The sequence below is a fragment of the Callorhinus ursinus genome, unplaced genomic scaffold (genome assembly GCF_003265705.2).
Source record: "Callorhinus ursinus isolate GAN/ISIS: 27379988/994484 unplaced genomic scaffold, GSC_fseal_2.0 scaffold54, whole genome shotgun sequence".
Classification (NCBI taxonomy): domain Eukaryota; kingdom Metazoa; phylum Chordata; class Mammalia; order Carnivora; family Otariidae; genus Callorhinus; species Callorhinus ursinus.
The window spans coordinates 3,340,372-3,355,083 of NW_027397116.1; the positions used below are offsets into that span (position 1 = coordinate 3,340,372).

At 50.7% G+C, this 14,712-nt stretch overlaps 1 protein-coding gene and 1 long non-coding RNA gene across 7 annotated transcripts in view; one reads left to right on the forward strand and one right to left on the reverse strand.

The window, feature by feature from the left end:
* Window positions 1-8,181: 8,181 nt before the first annotated feature.
* On the forward strand, window positions 8,182-14,585 carry LOC141371034 (uncharacterized). Its single transcript, XR_012375638.1, has 4 exons — window positions 8,182-8,524; window positions 12,408-12,541; window positions 13,859-13,979; window positions 14,449-14,585. It is a non-coding gene; the product is annotated as an uncharacterized lncRNA (long non-coding RNA).
* Window positions 9,750-14,712, reverse strand: part of RXRG (retinoid X receptor gamma) — a 69,433-nt gene continuing 64,470 nt past the window's right edge. For all 6 annotated transcript variants that reach the window (XM_025892154.2, XM_025892156.2, XM_073884069.1 and 3 more), the window contains one exon: window positions 9,750-10,245. In XM_025892154.2, coding sequence (XP_025747939.1) covers window positions 10,098-10,245 — 148 coding nt within the window. In that variant the 3' untranslated portion in view covers window positions 9,750-10,097. The remainder of the gene's footprint in view (window positions 10,246-14,712) is intronic.

Consider the following 14,712-nt stretch of genomic DNA (forward strand, 5'->3'; position numbering starts at 1 on the left):
GTGGGAGGGATGGGGTGGCTGGGTGATAGACATTGGGGAGAGTATGTGCTATGGTGAGCACTGTGAATTGTACAAGACTGATGAATCACGGATCTGTACTTCTGAAACAAATAATGCAATATATGTTAAGAAAAAAAAAGAAGAAGAAGATAGCAGGAGGGGAAGAATGAAGGGGGGGAAATTGGAGGGGGAGACGAACCATGAGAGACGATGGACTCTGAAAAACAAACTGAGGGTTCTAGAGGGGAGGGGGGTGGGGGGATGGGTTAGCCTGGTGATGGGTATTAAAGAAGGCACGTTCTGCGTGGAGCACTGGGTGTTATGCACAAACAATGAATCATGGAACACTACATCCAAAACTAATGATGTAATGTATGGTGATAAACCTAACAATAAAAAAATTTAAAAAAAAGAAATACAATAGAAAGAAGGACAAAGAAGGAGTCAAGTATTAGGCATTTGCCTAAAAAAGGGCAGTAACTCCCTCGAGGCCAAGCCTAACTTTTAATTAAGATAAGCAGCAAAACAGAAACTTCAGGATACTTCCAAATTGTCATTCAGCCCCCCATTTATTCTCTACCCAACACACTATCATACAGCATTCGGATTTGCCATACGTGTGTCAGTATTCTTCTTGAGATTTCTGTTTCCCTATATCCACGCAAAACTGGACGCTTCCCCAGTTTTTAGGGGGCTTTGCCTGTGCTTATGTGTCTGCCTCTGAATGTGAGAGATGGTTATTCCCGCACCCCTGTTAGGATAGACATGACTGACAGTGATAACAATCCGTCAAAATCCCACTGGTCATTTGAGGCTCATCAAATAGGCAGGCTCCTTTCTGTTTTCTAGCAGCTGTGCTAAATAGCAAGCCGGTCCAAGTTTTGACCCCAAATTTCTGATAGGATGTACGCATGCATTATGTATTCTAGTTGTTGCCAAGATGTGAAATGTATCTTTCTGAGGAAGTTGCATATAAATCTTGCTGTGATTTATTTGAGGGAAGAGAGAACGGGAACAATGTTCTGAGCCCATTGGTTTCCTATAAAAAAAAATAAATAAATATGGGGAATGTTGGGGCTTCAGGTCACTAAGAATTTGGTCGAGTCCCTTAGAACACCAGAAATAGGTAACTCACAGAATTGGAAATCTGGAAGGCTAATAAAGACCCTGGGAGAAGCCCAATTTTCCTATTAATCAGAGAAAGGCAATTCAGAGAAAGGTCTCCCTTGATGCACAGCCCACAAAATTAATCACTTGACCTCTACCAAACACTAGGAAGGACGTGTAGACATGGGATATATCGTGTAGACGTGTAGACATGGGATATATCGTGTAGACGTGTAGACATGGGATATATATTGCAACCTCTTGGAGAGCAGCGTGGATGTGCTCGGGACGTGGGTATGTGACTGCAATGCAGGCAACTCCTATTCCTGAGCTATCCCCCGACAAACTCCCACACAAGTTGGCAGGGAGACTCAAGCAAGCATGCCTATCCTGGCAGAGAACTACGGGCCACTGAGGATTTTACTGGAATACCGGGCAGCAGTCAGGAGGAATTAGCCGGAGTTACCTAGAGCATCACCGATCGATCTCAGCGCATAGCACAGAGTTTGCTGATAGCAAAACAATTACGTACATTTTAAAAACACATAAAACAGTAGTATGTAATTCCCATCGATGTCATCTGGAGAAGTAACAAATGGAGGGTGGATTTTCAAGAACCTACTAGAAATACATGAGAAATAGTTACCTTTGGGAGGATTATGATCTGAGAGAGAAGATAACAGGGGGGAAAAATTAAGCAAAAGAGGTGCTTCGGATGGTCGGCTCCGCCATCAGCTGAGAAGGATAAACTAATTCTGTTTCCCTGGTGCTAGGAACCACCTTCCTACCTCTATCGTTTAATGGAGCACTAAACCCATAGCAAGTGCTCAAGTAAATAATTTAACAGTTTTTAACCTGTTTCATCCTTCACATTGGGAGCTCTCTGAGGAATAGGATCTTTCAGGGTTTTCTCTGGACTCAGTACTGAAGAGCTCCAGACTTCCATGGAAGGTTGTGGACTAGAGAATCCATCAAGTTCTAAAAGACATGGCTGGCTCAGTGAGGTGGAAGGAACTCAGAGATCATCTTGTCAGAACCTTTGACTTCGCTGAGGAGGGATTCGAAGCCCTGAGGGGTCCAGCGACCTTACCAGGGTCAGACGAGGAGCTGCCGCATAACCGTAGCTCCTGGTCCTCTTCTCTTTCCACCAGGTAAGCTGATATGCAGGTGACCTCACTTGCTGGGAACGTGCATCTGGCTCTGCAAATTTGGGAAGGGCCAAGGCAGCATGTTTACACTTGGCAGTGTAACCGGCTCACAGTCTTCCCGAGCAAAGAACAACAGAACGTTTCCCTAAAACACAGTCCCGTTGGAAGCGCACACACAAGCACGGTCCCAGGGCCCCGTTCCACCTCTGAGAAAGAAGTCTAATGGGCAGATGGTGTTGTCCTAGGAGCGGCCGCGGTGCCACCTAGGGGTAACGGGCTCTGAGCCAGCCCTGCTGTGGCATTACCCTTCGACTTCACATGTGATGTTGGTGACGTGGCAGATGTCGCAGGTCTGCATCTAGCTGGTGTTTAGCTGGTGAGGGGCTGGCAGCTGAGAAGGAGGTGGTACTTCCCAGCTGAGATCCGCACCTGCTTCTAGGCATTCCCCATGAGATTCTCCATTCTTCCCTCTTTGAGATTCCTCTTTGGAGCCCATTTGCCCAGAAACTAAAACTCCACTGAGTGGGCATCTGGCCAGGGGCATATCTGACCTTCTGAGTCTCCCTGAGCCTCGTTTTTCCAAACTCTTCTATTTGTTTTCCATCTTGAAAACTCTGTCCCTCCCAGACCTCCTGGAAGCCTCTTTCCCAGGAAGGTGGGCGGTGATACCCTGAGCCGGCAGCAGAGGGCGCCCGCGCCTAACGATCTTGGCACCAAGTGTCCCGCTGGGGCTGGGCGGGTCGCAGGCATCTCCGCAGCTGCACCGAGCACGAGGAGCTCCCCCTGGGGGGCCTGGACCCCGGCCAGTCCAATGTGGTCGGAGATGGCTGTGTGCTCCAACACTGTCATGGGAGACATTTCCACGGAGTTTTCCATGGAACGGGGTGAAGGCTGCTCTTCCCCTGCTGGGAAAGCGTTTGGCTCCCCAGTCCTCTGCTTCAAGCTAGCAGAGCCCTTTCCCAGATCCGCCATCCCTGCCTGCCTTAGGGGGAAGGGGGCGCGCTTTCCACGCCACTCCCCCCCCCCAGTGCCTCCCAGGAATGCCCTAAATTCATTCCACATCAGGGGCCCCAATCCTTCTCCCTGGGGGGAAAGACATTATTGGTTTTTGGCCTAATTTGGGGGAAGGAACCTTCAGAGCCTGAGCCCTAGTCTTTTGAATGACATCAGTGGTGACAAATTATCACTAGCAGAGAGAGCAGATTTGATTTTTGGAAACAGCCAAAAATCATCCAGAGCTGAATCTATTAAGCAGAGTAAATAAAGCTGGTATGAAAGTAACTGAGCCCAGGGCCTGGTGTAGAGCAGGTTCTGGGTAGATGGGAGTCGAGTGGGAATCGGGGTCACATGGGTAGTTATTGTCCCTGTTGTTATTTGATGAGTTTTTAATATAGAACCGTGAGATCATGTTTCTTAGGCGGTCTCTAAAGCAGCTCTGAAGACAAATGGAAGAGAGAACTTTCCAAAGAAAATATCATCGCAGCAAAAGTCTTAAAGAAGGTTTCAAGGCTAAATCTGATGTGTTTGTCCAAGTTCGTTTATTTTAAAAAACACCCTCCTTTTTATTCTATATTTGCTCATTGTTTGTGCCAATCCCTCAATGGACAGATATTTCTCGGGCACAGAATAGACGGTTCGCTGAGGATACAGGTGCAAAGGTCTTGAGGCCGGGGGGACACTTGCTGTGTATGGGCAGGGACAGTGGCTGAGTCCCATCCGCTGCCCACCATGTGTGTCCTGGCACAAGTCTCTGAGTTCCCAGCATCTTACTTTCTTCATCTTTAAAGTGAGGGTAACATGAGTGCCTGGGTGGCTCAGTTGGTTAAGCGTCTGTCTTCAGCTCGGGTCATGATCTAAGGGTCCTGGGATCGAGTCCCGCGTCGGGCTTCCTGCTCAGCAGGGGAGCCTGCTTCTCCCTCTTCCTCTCCCTCTGGACTCTCCCTCCCTCTCTCAAATGAATAAATAAAATCTTTAAAAAATATAAATTAATTAATTAATTAATTAATTAAAAAAAAGAAGTTAACAAAAGTTCTCTTGCCCACTTCTCCCGGGCCACATGACAATCACAGATCTTTATGGGTCTTTGTAAACTCTAAAGTGCTACAGGACATATCATTGCTTCGTATCCCTTGATCCTCGTGCCATGTACTGTTTTCAGCTAGAAGTTCCCTGAAGGCAAAGAACATGCCTCCACGTCTTTGGTCGCGGCCCACTGTGCCCATGAAAAGTGACGACAGACAGCGGAGACCTTATACCTTCTGTTCGCAGTCTGCCCGAAGCTGGTTTTCCAGCTCGTGGCTCCAGTGGGGAGGCTCCCGGGCTCCCTGCAGGACTGAACTACTGGCGACAGGCTGCCATCTTGGGGGTGAAACCAAAGGCACCAATCCCACCTAACATTTATGGAATGCCAGCTTTGGGCTGAGCACCCTGTCCAGAGCTGTCGGGGAGACACAGACAAATCAGACATGATGTCTGTTCCCGGGATGTTTACAAGGGACGTTGGCTGTATATGCTGCCACCCCATAATGGCAAACGCAGTGTGGATGTGTGTGAAATGCAGACACAAAATAATGTGACATCACAAGGATGGAGCGATCAGGAAAAGCGCCCGAAGGATGTGGCGCCTGAGCTGGCTTTGCAGGTGGAGTGGGACTTGAGTGGGTACGGCCAGCGCAGCCATGGGGCCAGGCCTGAGCACGGACAGACAGCAGGGGCTGCAGAAGGAGCTGCAGCCACGGACAGCCTCAATCGCCCTGCTTTTAAAAAGCCCGGGCTTGTGTCCGCGGTGAAATGAAATCACTGTAGCGGATGCACGAAGCCACCTGTACTCACTCCCGGGGGGGTGGGGGTTGGGGGCAGCCCAGCTGAGGGGCAAAGACAGCAAAGCCAGGTGGTGCCTGCCCGTGGCCCCAGTCTGGACACGTGCAGCTGGTACTGGGAAGCGCTGGAAGGCAGGGGGACACACACAGGAAAAGGCTTTCTTTTCCTCCAGCCCCAGCCCCCAGGCCTGCTCTGTGGGATCGCCGCTGCTTGCCCGTTGGCCGACGGTACCTCCCGCAAAGCTCAGAACATCTCATTCTGGCAGGTAAGAGACCCAGGCCAGTGGAAACCATCAACCTCACGTGGACCCCCCAAGCCTCATCCTGTCGGGCCTGACTCCTGGCCCAGGGACAACGCTCTCCCTCTTCCTCCACCTTTCTCCCCCTCTTTTGGGTCTTCCTGCCCTCTCTCCACCAGGGAATTGGGGCCTTGGGGGAAGGATGGGAAGAGGGGAAACGTTCTTAAGGAGGTAGTGCTGTCGATGCATTCCATGTGGCAAGGACCCACCCGATGGCTCGGCTTGTTCTGCTGATGCATGTCTGATATGACACCTTCCCTGTTTGAGCCCTTCGTCACTGCCCACAATAGCTCAACCCATGGCCTGTTATTGCTGGGGCCCCCTTGCCTTGGCCTTGACAAAGGCCCAATGAAGGGCTCGATCCCACGACCCCGAGATCATGACCTGAGCCAAAACCAACAGCTGGATGCTCAACCGACTGAGCCACCCGGGTGCTCAGTACCTTTGGGAAATTCTGAGCACAACGCCCTTCCAGAGTATTAATTTGGCTCACAGAAAATGCCACACCCTGACCAGACCAAGTGCAGGGGAGGGGGTGAGCACACACTGCTGCCCCCTCCCTTGTCCCACTGTTACCCTCAAGATGGATTCCTGTCCTCCAAGCTCTCTAGTCAAGAGGAAGGCATCAGTCTCTATGTTCACAAGTATCCCTGAGCCCTCCCAAGCACTCCCCCACTCCCTTTAGGGTGACTTGGTGTTTCTGCTGCTGAGCGAGGCATCCAGCCAGGAGGGAGGCTCCAGCCTCCCTTCCTACCAGTACCCTGTCCTGAGAGATCCGGTCTCAATGAGTGATTCTTCTGTGGTCCTCATTTGGCTTGGCGATGGGGGTCCTTCCTCCTCCTGGAGGAGTGGGATAAAGCCACAGCATGGCCCCCAAGTACCCCTTATTCTTAGGAACTTCCTTCCTAAATTCCAATCTTCTGTGAATACAAGCTCAAGAAGAAATATAAGGTAAAAGTTACGGAAAGAATTCTTCTATCTTAGTAAGCTCATGTGGGTACATCCAGTAGTTCCTCTTGAACATTGGGGGGCCTCCTGGCCTCACCTTGGGGCTTTAGCCAAAATTCTAAAACAACAGGAAAGCGCATTGGATTTTCTGTTCCATTAACGATGCTTTACAGCTGAGTTTCCCGGTCTCAGCACTGTTGCCATTTGGGCCAGACGCTTCTTTGTTGTAGGGGGCTGGGCCGTGCCCTGTCGGTGTTCGGTAACGTCTCCGGCCTCGACCCACTAGAGCTCCCCAGTTGTGACAACCTTTTCGGACATCACTAAACCTTCCCCGGGGGCAGGCGGGGGGGTGGGGAGCAGAGGAAAATGGCCCCCTGGTGACCACCATTGCTTAAGAGACAAGAGGAGGTCCTTGAAAATTTTGGAGCAAGGAAGTGACATAGAATTATAATCGGGGGCGCCTGGGTGGCTCAGTCGTTAAGCGGCTGCCTTCGGCTCAGGTCATGATCCCGGGGTCCTGGGATCGAGCCCCACCTCGGGCTCCCTGCCCCGCGGGAAGCCTGCTTCTCCCTCCCCCACTCCCCCTGCTTGTGCTCCTGCTCTCACTCTCTCTCTCTGTCAAATAAATAAATAAAATCTTAAAAAAAAGAATTATAATCAAATGCCATTTGGTTGGTGACACCGAATGGGACAGACAGGAATGGTGAAGGCCAAGAAACGTCTACCGTACAGATGACACCTTTTCGGTCATCCCTGCTAGGGTCTGAAGGGCTGTCATGAGCCGTCTCACTGACTTCCACTCAGACCATCCGAGGACGGCAGGGGACCGCGACACTGATGCAGTGTAAGCCTGGAGGGTGGGGGCCGCCGTGGTGAGGGCAGGAGGGCTGAGGAAGGAAGGTGTGAGTAGGGGTGAGGCATGGGGTGGGGGCTTATCCCTGGAGTCGAGGACTTTCTTTTCAGAACAGGAATCTCGTGGAACTATTTGGATCGATAATGGTGTAACTACAGTTAATTGAGAGCTCACCACATGCCACGTAGCCATCACAGATCACCCCATTTGGTTCTCTCGACAACCCTGTGAACAGGTGTCATTATTAGTCCCTGTTTGCAAAGCCAAACATGAAGGTCTAGGAGGTGAAGCCACTGAGAGATCAGAGCTGGAGATCTGACAGCGGTCGGGGCACACCCGGCGCCCTGGTGGGGAGTGTGGCAGCTTCTTTGGGACACGGGCCCCACGGCTCCCACAAGCTTCCCCCAACACTCTGCGCTGTCAGTGCTGCCGGGGGGGCTGGGGGGCTGATTCCCACTGTACCGAGGAAGATACGAACAAGAAGAAAAGTGTAAAGCAACACTAGAAACCACAACTTGGTGATTCCTTATGTAGAAGTAGGTTGGGCAATCCTGACCAGGCTGTGGAATGGGATGTTCTAGTAATCTCCTCAAAAACCTGAGCCCGACGTGGCACTCGATCCCAGGACCCTGAGATCGTGACCTGAGCCAAAGGCAGACGCTTCACCGACTGAGGCCCCCAGGCACCCCTTTAAGGTGTGCATTATTACTGACGTTTACAAATAAGGGAAAGAAATAGGGGCCACTGAGGTTGAGTGGCCTCCCCCCAAACACAGGACCACCAGCCGCTAGACCCAGGAGCAGGCTCTGGCGGGCTGTGTCCAGAATCCAGCCTCCGTTCACCCGGAGCCTTGGCCCTGGCTCCACAAAAAGCCTGGGGAACATGAGGGTGAGTCCCTTGGTTTTGTTTACCTGTGTCATCAGCCTGGGTGGTGACTCTCAGCAAACATTAGTCAGCATTGATAGGACAATGTGTTCTCTCTACGGCTGTCTCCTCTTCTTGGGGAGGTGAGCAGAACAAGGAGGGTTTCTCTCTGGAGAAGCTTCCCGTGGTTGCTGTGGAGTCGGGCCTTAAGGAGGATTGAACATCCACTCAGCAGCTCATCTTGGGGTGGGAGGGGAATAGGGTCAGGAAGGAGATGGCCTCTGGGGCCCCAAATGTCATGGACCCAGCCTGGGGAGAGATGCCTACTCCTCTCCGGCCAAGCTCAGTGGGATTCTAGGACAACAGTTCTGGGGGACATGGCCTGATGGATGGGCAGACACCCTGCTGCGCCTTCATCAGGCTGTACTTTGCTCCAGAGATCAAGGATCAGAACGGCACGTGAGCTCCCATGAATGGTGGGCCACGGTGAGTTCCCCTGGAAGCCACATGTTACCTGTAAGGCAGCCGAATGTGTCCGGTGAGCTATACTGGCAGAAAGGGGAGGTCAGGGAGTCTACGATTAAGTCTTAGTCTCCCACGACTCCAGTCATTTTCATCATGGTTCACGGTAAATGTAGATAAAAAAGAGAAGGGGAAAAAAAACGGCTTAATTAAGATTATCATTCCATTGCGTAATGTCCAAGGCTAAGGGATCCCTAAACTTTCCCCAGGAATAAAACAATTTTAATTTCTCCAAAATTGTATGACCACGGATGGATGTATTTGGACTGGAGAGTTAGCTCTAGGGTCTTCTGAGAGGACAAGTGATCGGTGGGGAACGAGGCAACTGCCATCCACAATGCCCTTTAAGAAATTCATTCCAGTTATGTGGACCCCAATTCAACAACACACGTTTACTATGCATCCGCTGTGTGCCAGGTCCTAGATCAGGTTCCTGTGGCACAGAAAAGGTAAGTAGGACTGCCATGGGCAGTTGTTCATGTTGTACACTGACAACCCTAGGGGGCGTCAGGTAAATCATAGCATAGATTTGTGTATCCATTAAGTCCTATTCCTGCAGATGGCAGGATGGTGACTCGAAGAAGATGGGCTATATATATACAGTCTAACTGTGGTGTCAGACATAGTTTCTGCCCTCGAGGAGCTTACTGTCCGGCAAACAGTAGGGCTCCAGGACCACCAGGAAATCATAGGCTAGAAGCTGGGAGAGGTTTTCTCTTTCCATTTTAAGAACAGGCTATGTAAGGTCAGATAATGATGGAAAACAAATTAGGTGTACTCTGGTCTTTTTGCTGGTTAACAACAGAAAATTCTTTTCTTTTGTTACTACCTCCTATCAACTCCCAGGATCCAAGAATCTTCTTCCATCAAGGGAGCCTCTTCCCTTGGCCTTAGGCTCAATTGCTCCCAAACAGAACAAGGTTGTTTGTACTCATTATCCCTAGGGGGAAGAAAACAAACACAAAAAACCAAGCTGACTCTGAAAGACCATGTTTCTTCCCAATCTCACTGGGGGCGGGGGGGGGGCTGCTCTGAGGCAAAGCACGCCTGTGCCCAGTTTAGTCTCACGATGCCCGATCGTGGGATTTACTATTTCAGGACCCCAGCCCCATTCCCCACCCAACAGCTTTCCTCCCCCCGCTGAGAACACTTCCCCATAGCACAATAACACACCCCGTGCTCCAAGCAGTGCCAACATCATATATATTATTTTATTATTCGCTCGTTTGCTTTCCATGGCAAGTGAAAAAATAATTTAAACCAGTTATATGTACAGAGGCTTGGTTCGTTTTTCCAAGAGCTTCCAGAAAGATCCCCAGCCCCTCAGATGGCAAAGGAGGGCTTCCTTTAACATCTGTACAAAACTCCACCTATAAAAGTCGCACATGTAGAAAGGTTTCTTTATTGTAAGCATCACATTTGTGGAACAGGAAGGGGTCAGGGTGGGAGGCGGGGGAACGTGTGCAGGGTGGGGGTCCACACACATCGGCCCAGGGGTGGTCCTGGCGGCGGGGGGGGGGGGCTGCGGCTGGGGCGTTCAGGTGATCTGCAGCGGGGTCTCTAGCATCTCCATGAGGAAGGTGTCGATGGGCGTGTCCCCGATGAGCTTGAAGAAGAACAGGTGCTCCAGGCATTTCAAGCCGATAGAGCGCAGGGCTGGGAGGCGCAGCAGCAGCTTGGCGAACCTGCAGGGAGGCCGAAGGGGCGTCAGGAGCCGGGAGCGGCCGCTCAGGGGGGTCTGCTCTCCAACCCGGGATGGGAGAGGGAGCCGGGAAGGGCCACAGAGGCAGCCAGGCAAGCTCCAATCCTAAGCAGCTTCCCTCCTACCTCCCGGGCGGACTGCGTTGTCCTCACGCCTCACTCCCCCCACCAGGACCGCGGGCCGCCTCAGTTGCCACCGCTTGTTACCGACGTGCAAGCAGCTGTTACCAACACGCGGGCTCAGCCTCCCTCTCGGTCGGAGCAGAGGGCGAACCAGTGTGCTCGTCTCTGCCCCTGAGGGGCCGTGGTCTGGCTGGGAGACAACACACACACGTGTGTACACACACTCGCACACTCTCACACGGGTGTGAATGCGACAGAACCCCACCACGGGCACACATGCACACCGGCCTCGCACATGTCACACATACACACACGGGCACACACGCGCGCGCGCGCGCTTGCACACTCTCATGTGGGTGTGCATGCGACAGAACCCCACCACAGGCACACATGCACACCCACATGTGCCTGACACTTGTCATGCATACGCACGTGTGCACAGTCACACATACACACCCACACACATTCTCACACGGGTATGAACATGCGCACACATAGCCCCACCACTGTCACACATGCACACACAGATGCACACCGGCTTCCTCATGTCACACATACACAGGTGCGCACACACACACGTGCACACACACGTGCACATTCTCACGTGCATGTGCATGCAACAGAACCCCACCACGGGTACACACGCACACTTGAACATACACACCGGCCTCACACATCACACACACATGGGCACACACTCATACATACGCACATGTGCACACAGTCCCAAAGGCACACCTTTACACACAACCATACACACCTGTCTGACGCGTCACACATACACACATGTGCACAGTCATACATATAACTCACACATTCTCATACATGCTCACACATGCCCTCACCACTGTCACACATGGGTGCACACACACACACACACACACACTCCTACACACCCTCACATGCATGAGCTTGTGTGCACACGTACACACCTACATACACTCACACATTCTCCTACGCTCTCGATGTCCTCGTACACGTGCACACACTCACACCTGGGCTTGCCCGCATCCTGCACACTCCTGTATGGTTAAGGACCTTGGCTGTGAGGTTCACCACAGGGAGGGAGGCCAGTGTGCGAAGAATTCGTCTCACATCTGCACATCCTTCTAACGCCCCTCAACCTGCCATGTTTTCCATCCTGCCTCAGTGGTCATTCTTTGTCTCTCAAAATCCTTTTTGCCAATGAAGCTTAATTTTTTAATGTTATTAACAGCGACTGGAAATCAGGAAGTCATAACTTCCAATAAAAGGACAAGGACCAAAACCCTATCAGCCACTCTGGCCTTAAATCAGAGACTCTGGTTAGGCTGGATCTTCAGTGAGCGTCACAACATTATTTCATGAGTGAGTTTCAAGTTGGAATTTTAATACTCCTTGAAAATGTGTATATTTCTATATTCATACCCCATGAAGGGTTAAGGAACTGGGGCAATATAAGAAAGATGAAATGGCACCATCTAAAAAGGTAGGCATTACTTCTTTACATGGAAAAATTAAAGGTCTACACCAAGGCCCACACAACCCTTCAGAAAGTGTTGATGATAAAGCTTCCGAGCGCATCTGCACGATGTCACCAAGCAGGAAGACGCAGTTAGATAGAAATGCCGAACTCCTGGTCCTAACTCTGCCATGAAAGAGTTTCAGGAGATTAGGGGAAGGGAATGGCTTCTCTGCAAATTACAAAGTTAGGCTGAGCTGTAACTCTGAAAATGTATTTATATTTAGAATGTATTATACATTCTAAAAATGCCAAAGTTTTACCATACGTAAAATGCTAAATACACAAGGATTTAGCATTCTCTTAGCGTTTCTTTAGCATGCCTTTGCTGACTGCCCCTGATGTGGGAACTAAGACCAGGACCGTGGAAATAAGCAGAACCATGAAAAGCCACAGCCCCAGGGAGGATGCCGTGTTCCTCCCTCACCCGCCGGCTGCCCCAGCGCAGCCTGCCCCAGTGCAAGACAATGTGCGCACAGCGTGCAGCCTCTGCGTCCTCCTGAATTTTATCTCTGCTTTCAGGCTACAGAAAGCAGAACTCGGCCTCTGCAAACTGTACTTCTGAAGAGTCTCCATTGAGTGGCAGCACTCCACCGCTGAGAGCTCTCCTTAACCTGGTGCCAGGATCCCCTTCCACCACTCTTTGCAAAGTGGAGGTGACCAGCCGTCCGCACACTCACCTACCTGATTGACCAAGTGACATCCCTGATGCCCCTGCTCAGCCTCGGGGTGGTCACCCTCTGTCCAGGCTGCACTGGATGCGCCCAAGGGACACGCAGAGGGCCCAGCCTCTACACCCCCTCCCTGCACCCTCAGGTTCTGCCCTCGTCCAGCCAACAAGTAGGCAGCCCAGTCCCCTGGTAGTCCCGTTCCTAGGAGAACAGGCAAGTTCCAAAGTTTTGAAAGTATATTCAGTAGAAACAACCTAAATGTTCCAGAGGACAAGGGCTAAATACACAAGGATACATCCACCTTGTGAAATATTACAAAATCGCAGAAAAGGATAATGTTGTACTTTTCCGTATCTGATAAAGTGCCTAAAATGGCTAAGAGAGGAAAACAATACACCCAACTGTATGATTCTTCTCTCTGTAAATACACACTTCTATGTACACATGCATTGATACACAAGGATACTGGAAAAAAAATATACCCCCCAAAATTTACGATTCATTTTATTACCTACTTTATTTCTTAAATACTTCCCTTATTCCCCATAAAAGCATGCTCAGCTTTTATAATAAGGAAAAAGATTGGCTTAGGGTTTTTTTTTTTTAAGATTTTATTTATTTATTTATTTGTCTGAGAGAGAGAGAGGGAGGGAGGGAGGGAGAGAGGGAGAGAGAGAGAGCATGCGCACAAGCAGGGGAAGCGGTAGACAGAGGGAGAAGCAGGCTCCCCACTGAGCAAGGAGCACAAGGCAGGACTCGATCCCAGGACCCTGAGATCATAACCTGAGTCGAAGGCTGACACTTAACTGACTGAGCCACCCAGGCGTCCCTCAGGTTCCCTAGGTTTGTTTTTTTGTTTTTTTTTAAGAGATAAATAATAGAACCTAGAGACAATTCGAAGAAAAGGATGAGTAAGAGCCTTCTTACTCCTAATGCCCTGCACACAATATGGGCTCAAAAAAACATGCTTTATGCAGCCTTCGAGCTAGAAGATTCAGTAGAAATCATCCACTACCAGGCCCTCAGGTAGCTCACACCGGCCAGGGCCGAGCAGCCAGTCCTGTCTGTTGGGTAGAGCTCTGTAACCTCACCTATTGCAGGTACAGGGGAGACTGCCAGGTGTCCACCCTCCTTCCTTGGCATACAGCTGCACCCATTCTCCAGAATCCTTCATGACTCGCTGGGCCATGAGACTGAGTTTCAGCCAGTGGCAGCGAGTGAAGGGATTTCCAAGGCCAGGTCTGCCCAGATCACAGGTCACCTCTGTGTTCCTCCCCTACCCTTTCCCCTTCCATCATCCAGATGCAGAACAGGATGTGGCTCTGGGACACGGTGGAGTCCCAAGAAGGAAGGAGTGGAGCCCTGAGTCTTGATGCAGAAGAGAGCCAGCTCTCCAAACGGACTGCCCACCCAGGACTGACAGGTGAGCCAAAAATACATTTCTATCATGTTCAACTACTGACAGTTGGGAGGTCTGTTACCCCGGCTTAGGTTCCCGACCCCTCAAGGCCTGCATATGTGTTGTACTGAAGGCCTGAAACCCACCCTCTTGGAGTTAAATAAAAAACTCCAATAAAAACCGGAGCTTGACCTCTTCTGAACAATTGATACATACTGGCTTAGGATCCAGAAAAAACAGCTTAAACGGAAATTAGACTTCACAGAGGAATGAAAACGATGCGTGAGAATTCAGAGCATGTAATATTAATCCCAAACACAAAACTAATGTCTTTAAGGCAGTTTTGTCAGTTTCATTTTCGGATTTCTGTGAGATCTGAGGAGCGCATTCTCTCTATTTAACTAGAGTTAGCCGAGGAGGAACAACTTTTGTTTAGCTGTGCTTTGGGGGAAACATTTGAAAAAAGTTTTTTTGTTTTTTTTTAACGACTCAGGAACACCTGAACGGGTAGAGGGCCTCAGAGATCTTCCGACCAGTGTCCTCCTCTTTATACAAGGACCCCAGAGCCAGAGCCAGCACCTTGCCAGATACCACACAGATGGCCCTGGGGGACAGGGGTCACGTGTCCTGGCTGCCCCCAGTCTGACTGGAGCTTCTAGCACGGGGCTTCCATGGGGCAGAGCAGAAAGCAAGGCCTGGAAAGCACAAGCTCTTTGCAATCAGACAGACCTGAGTTCACATCCCAGCCCCACTGCAC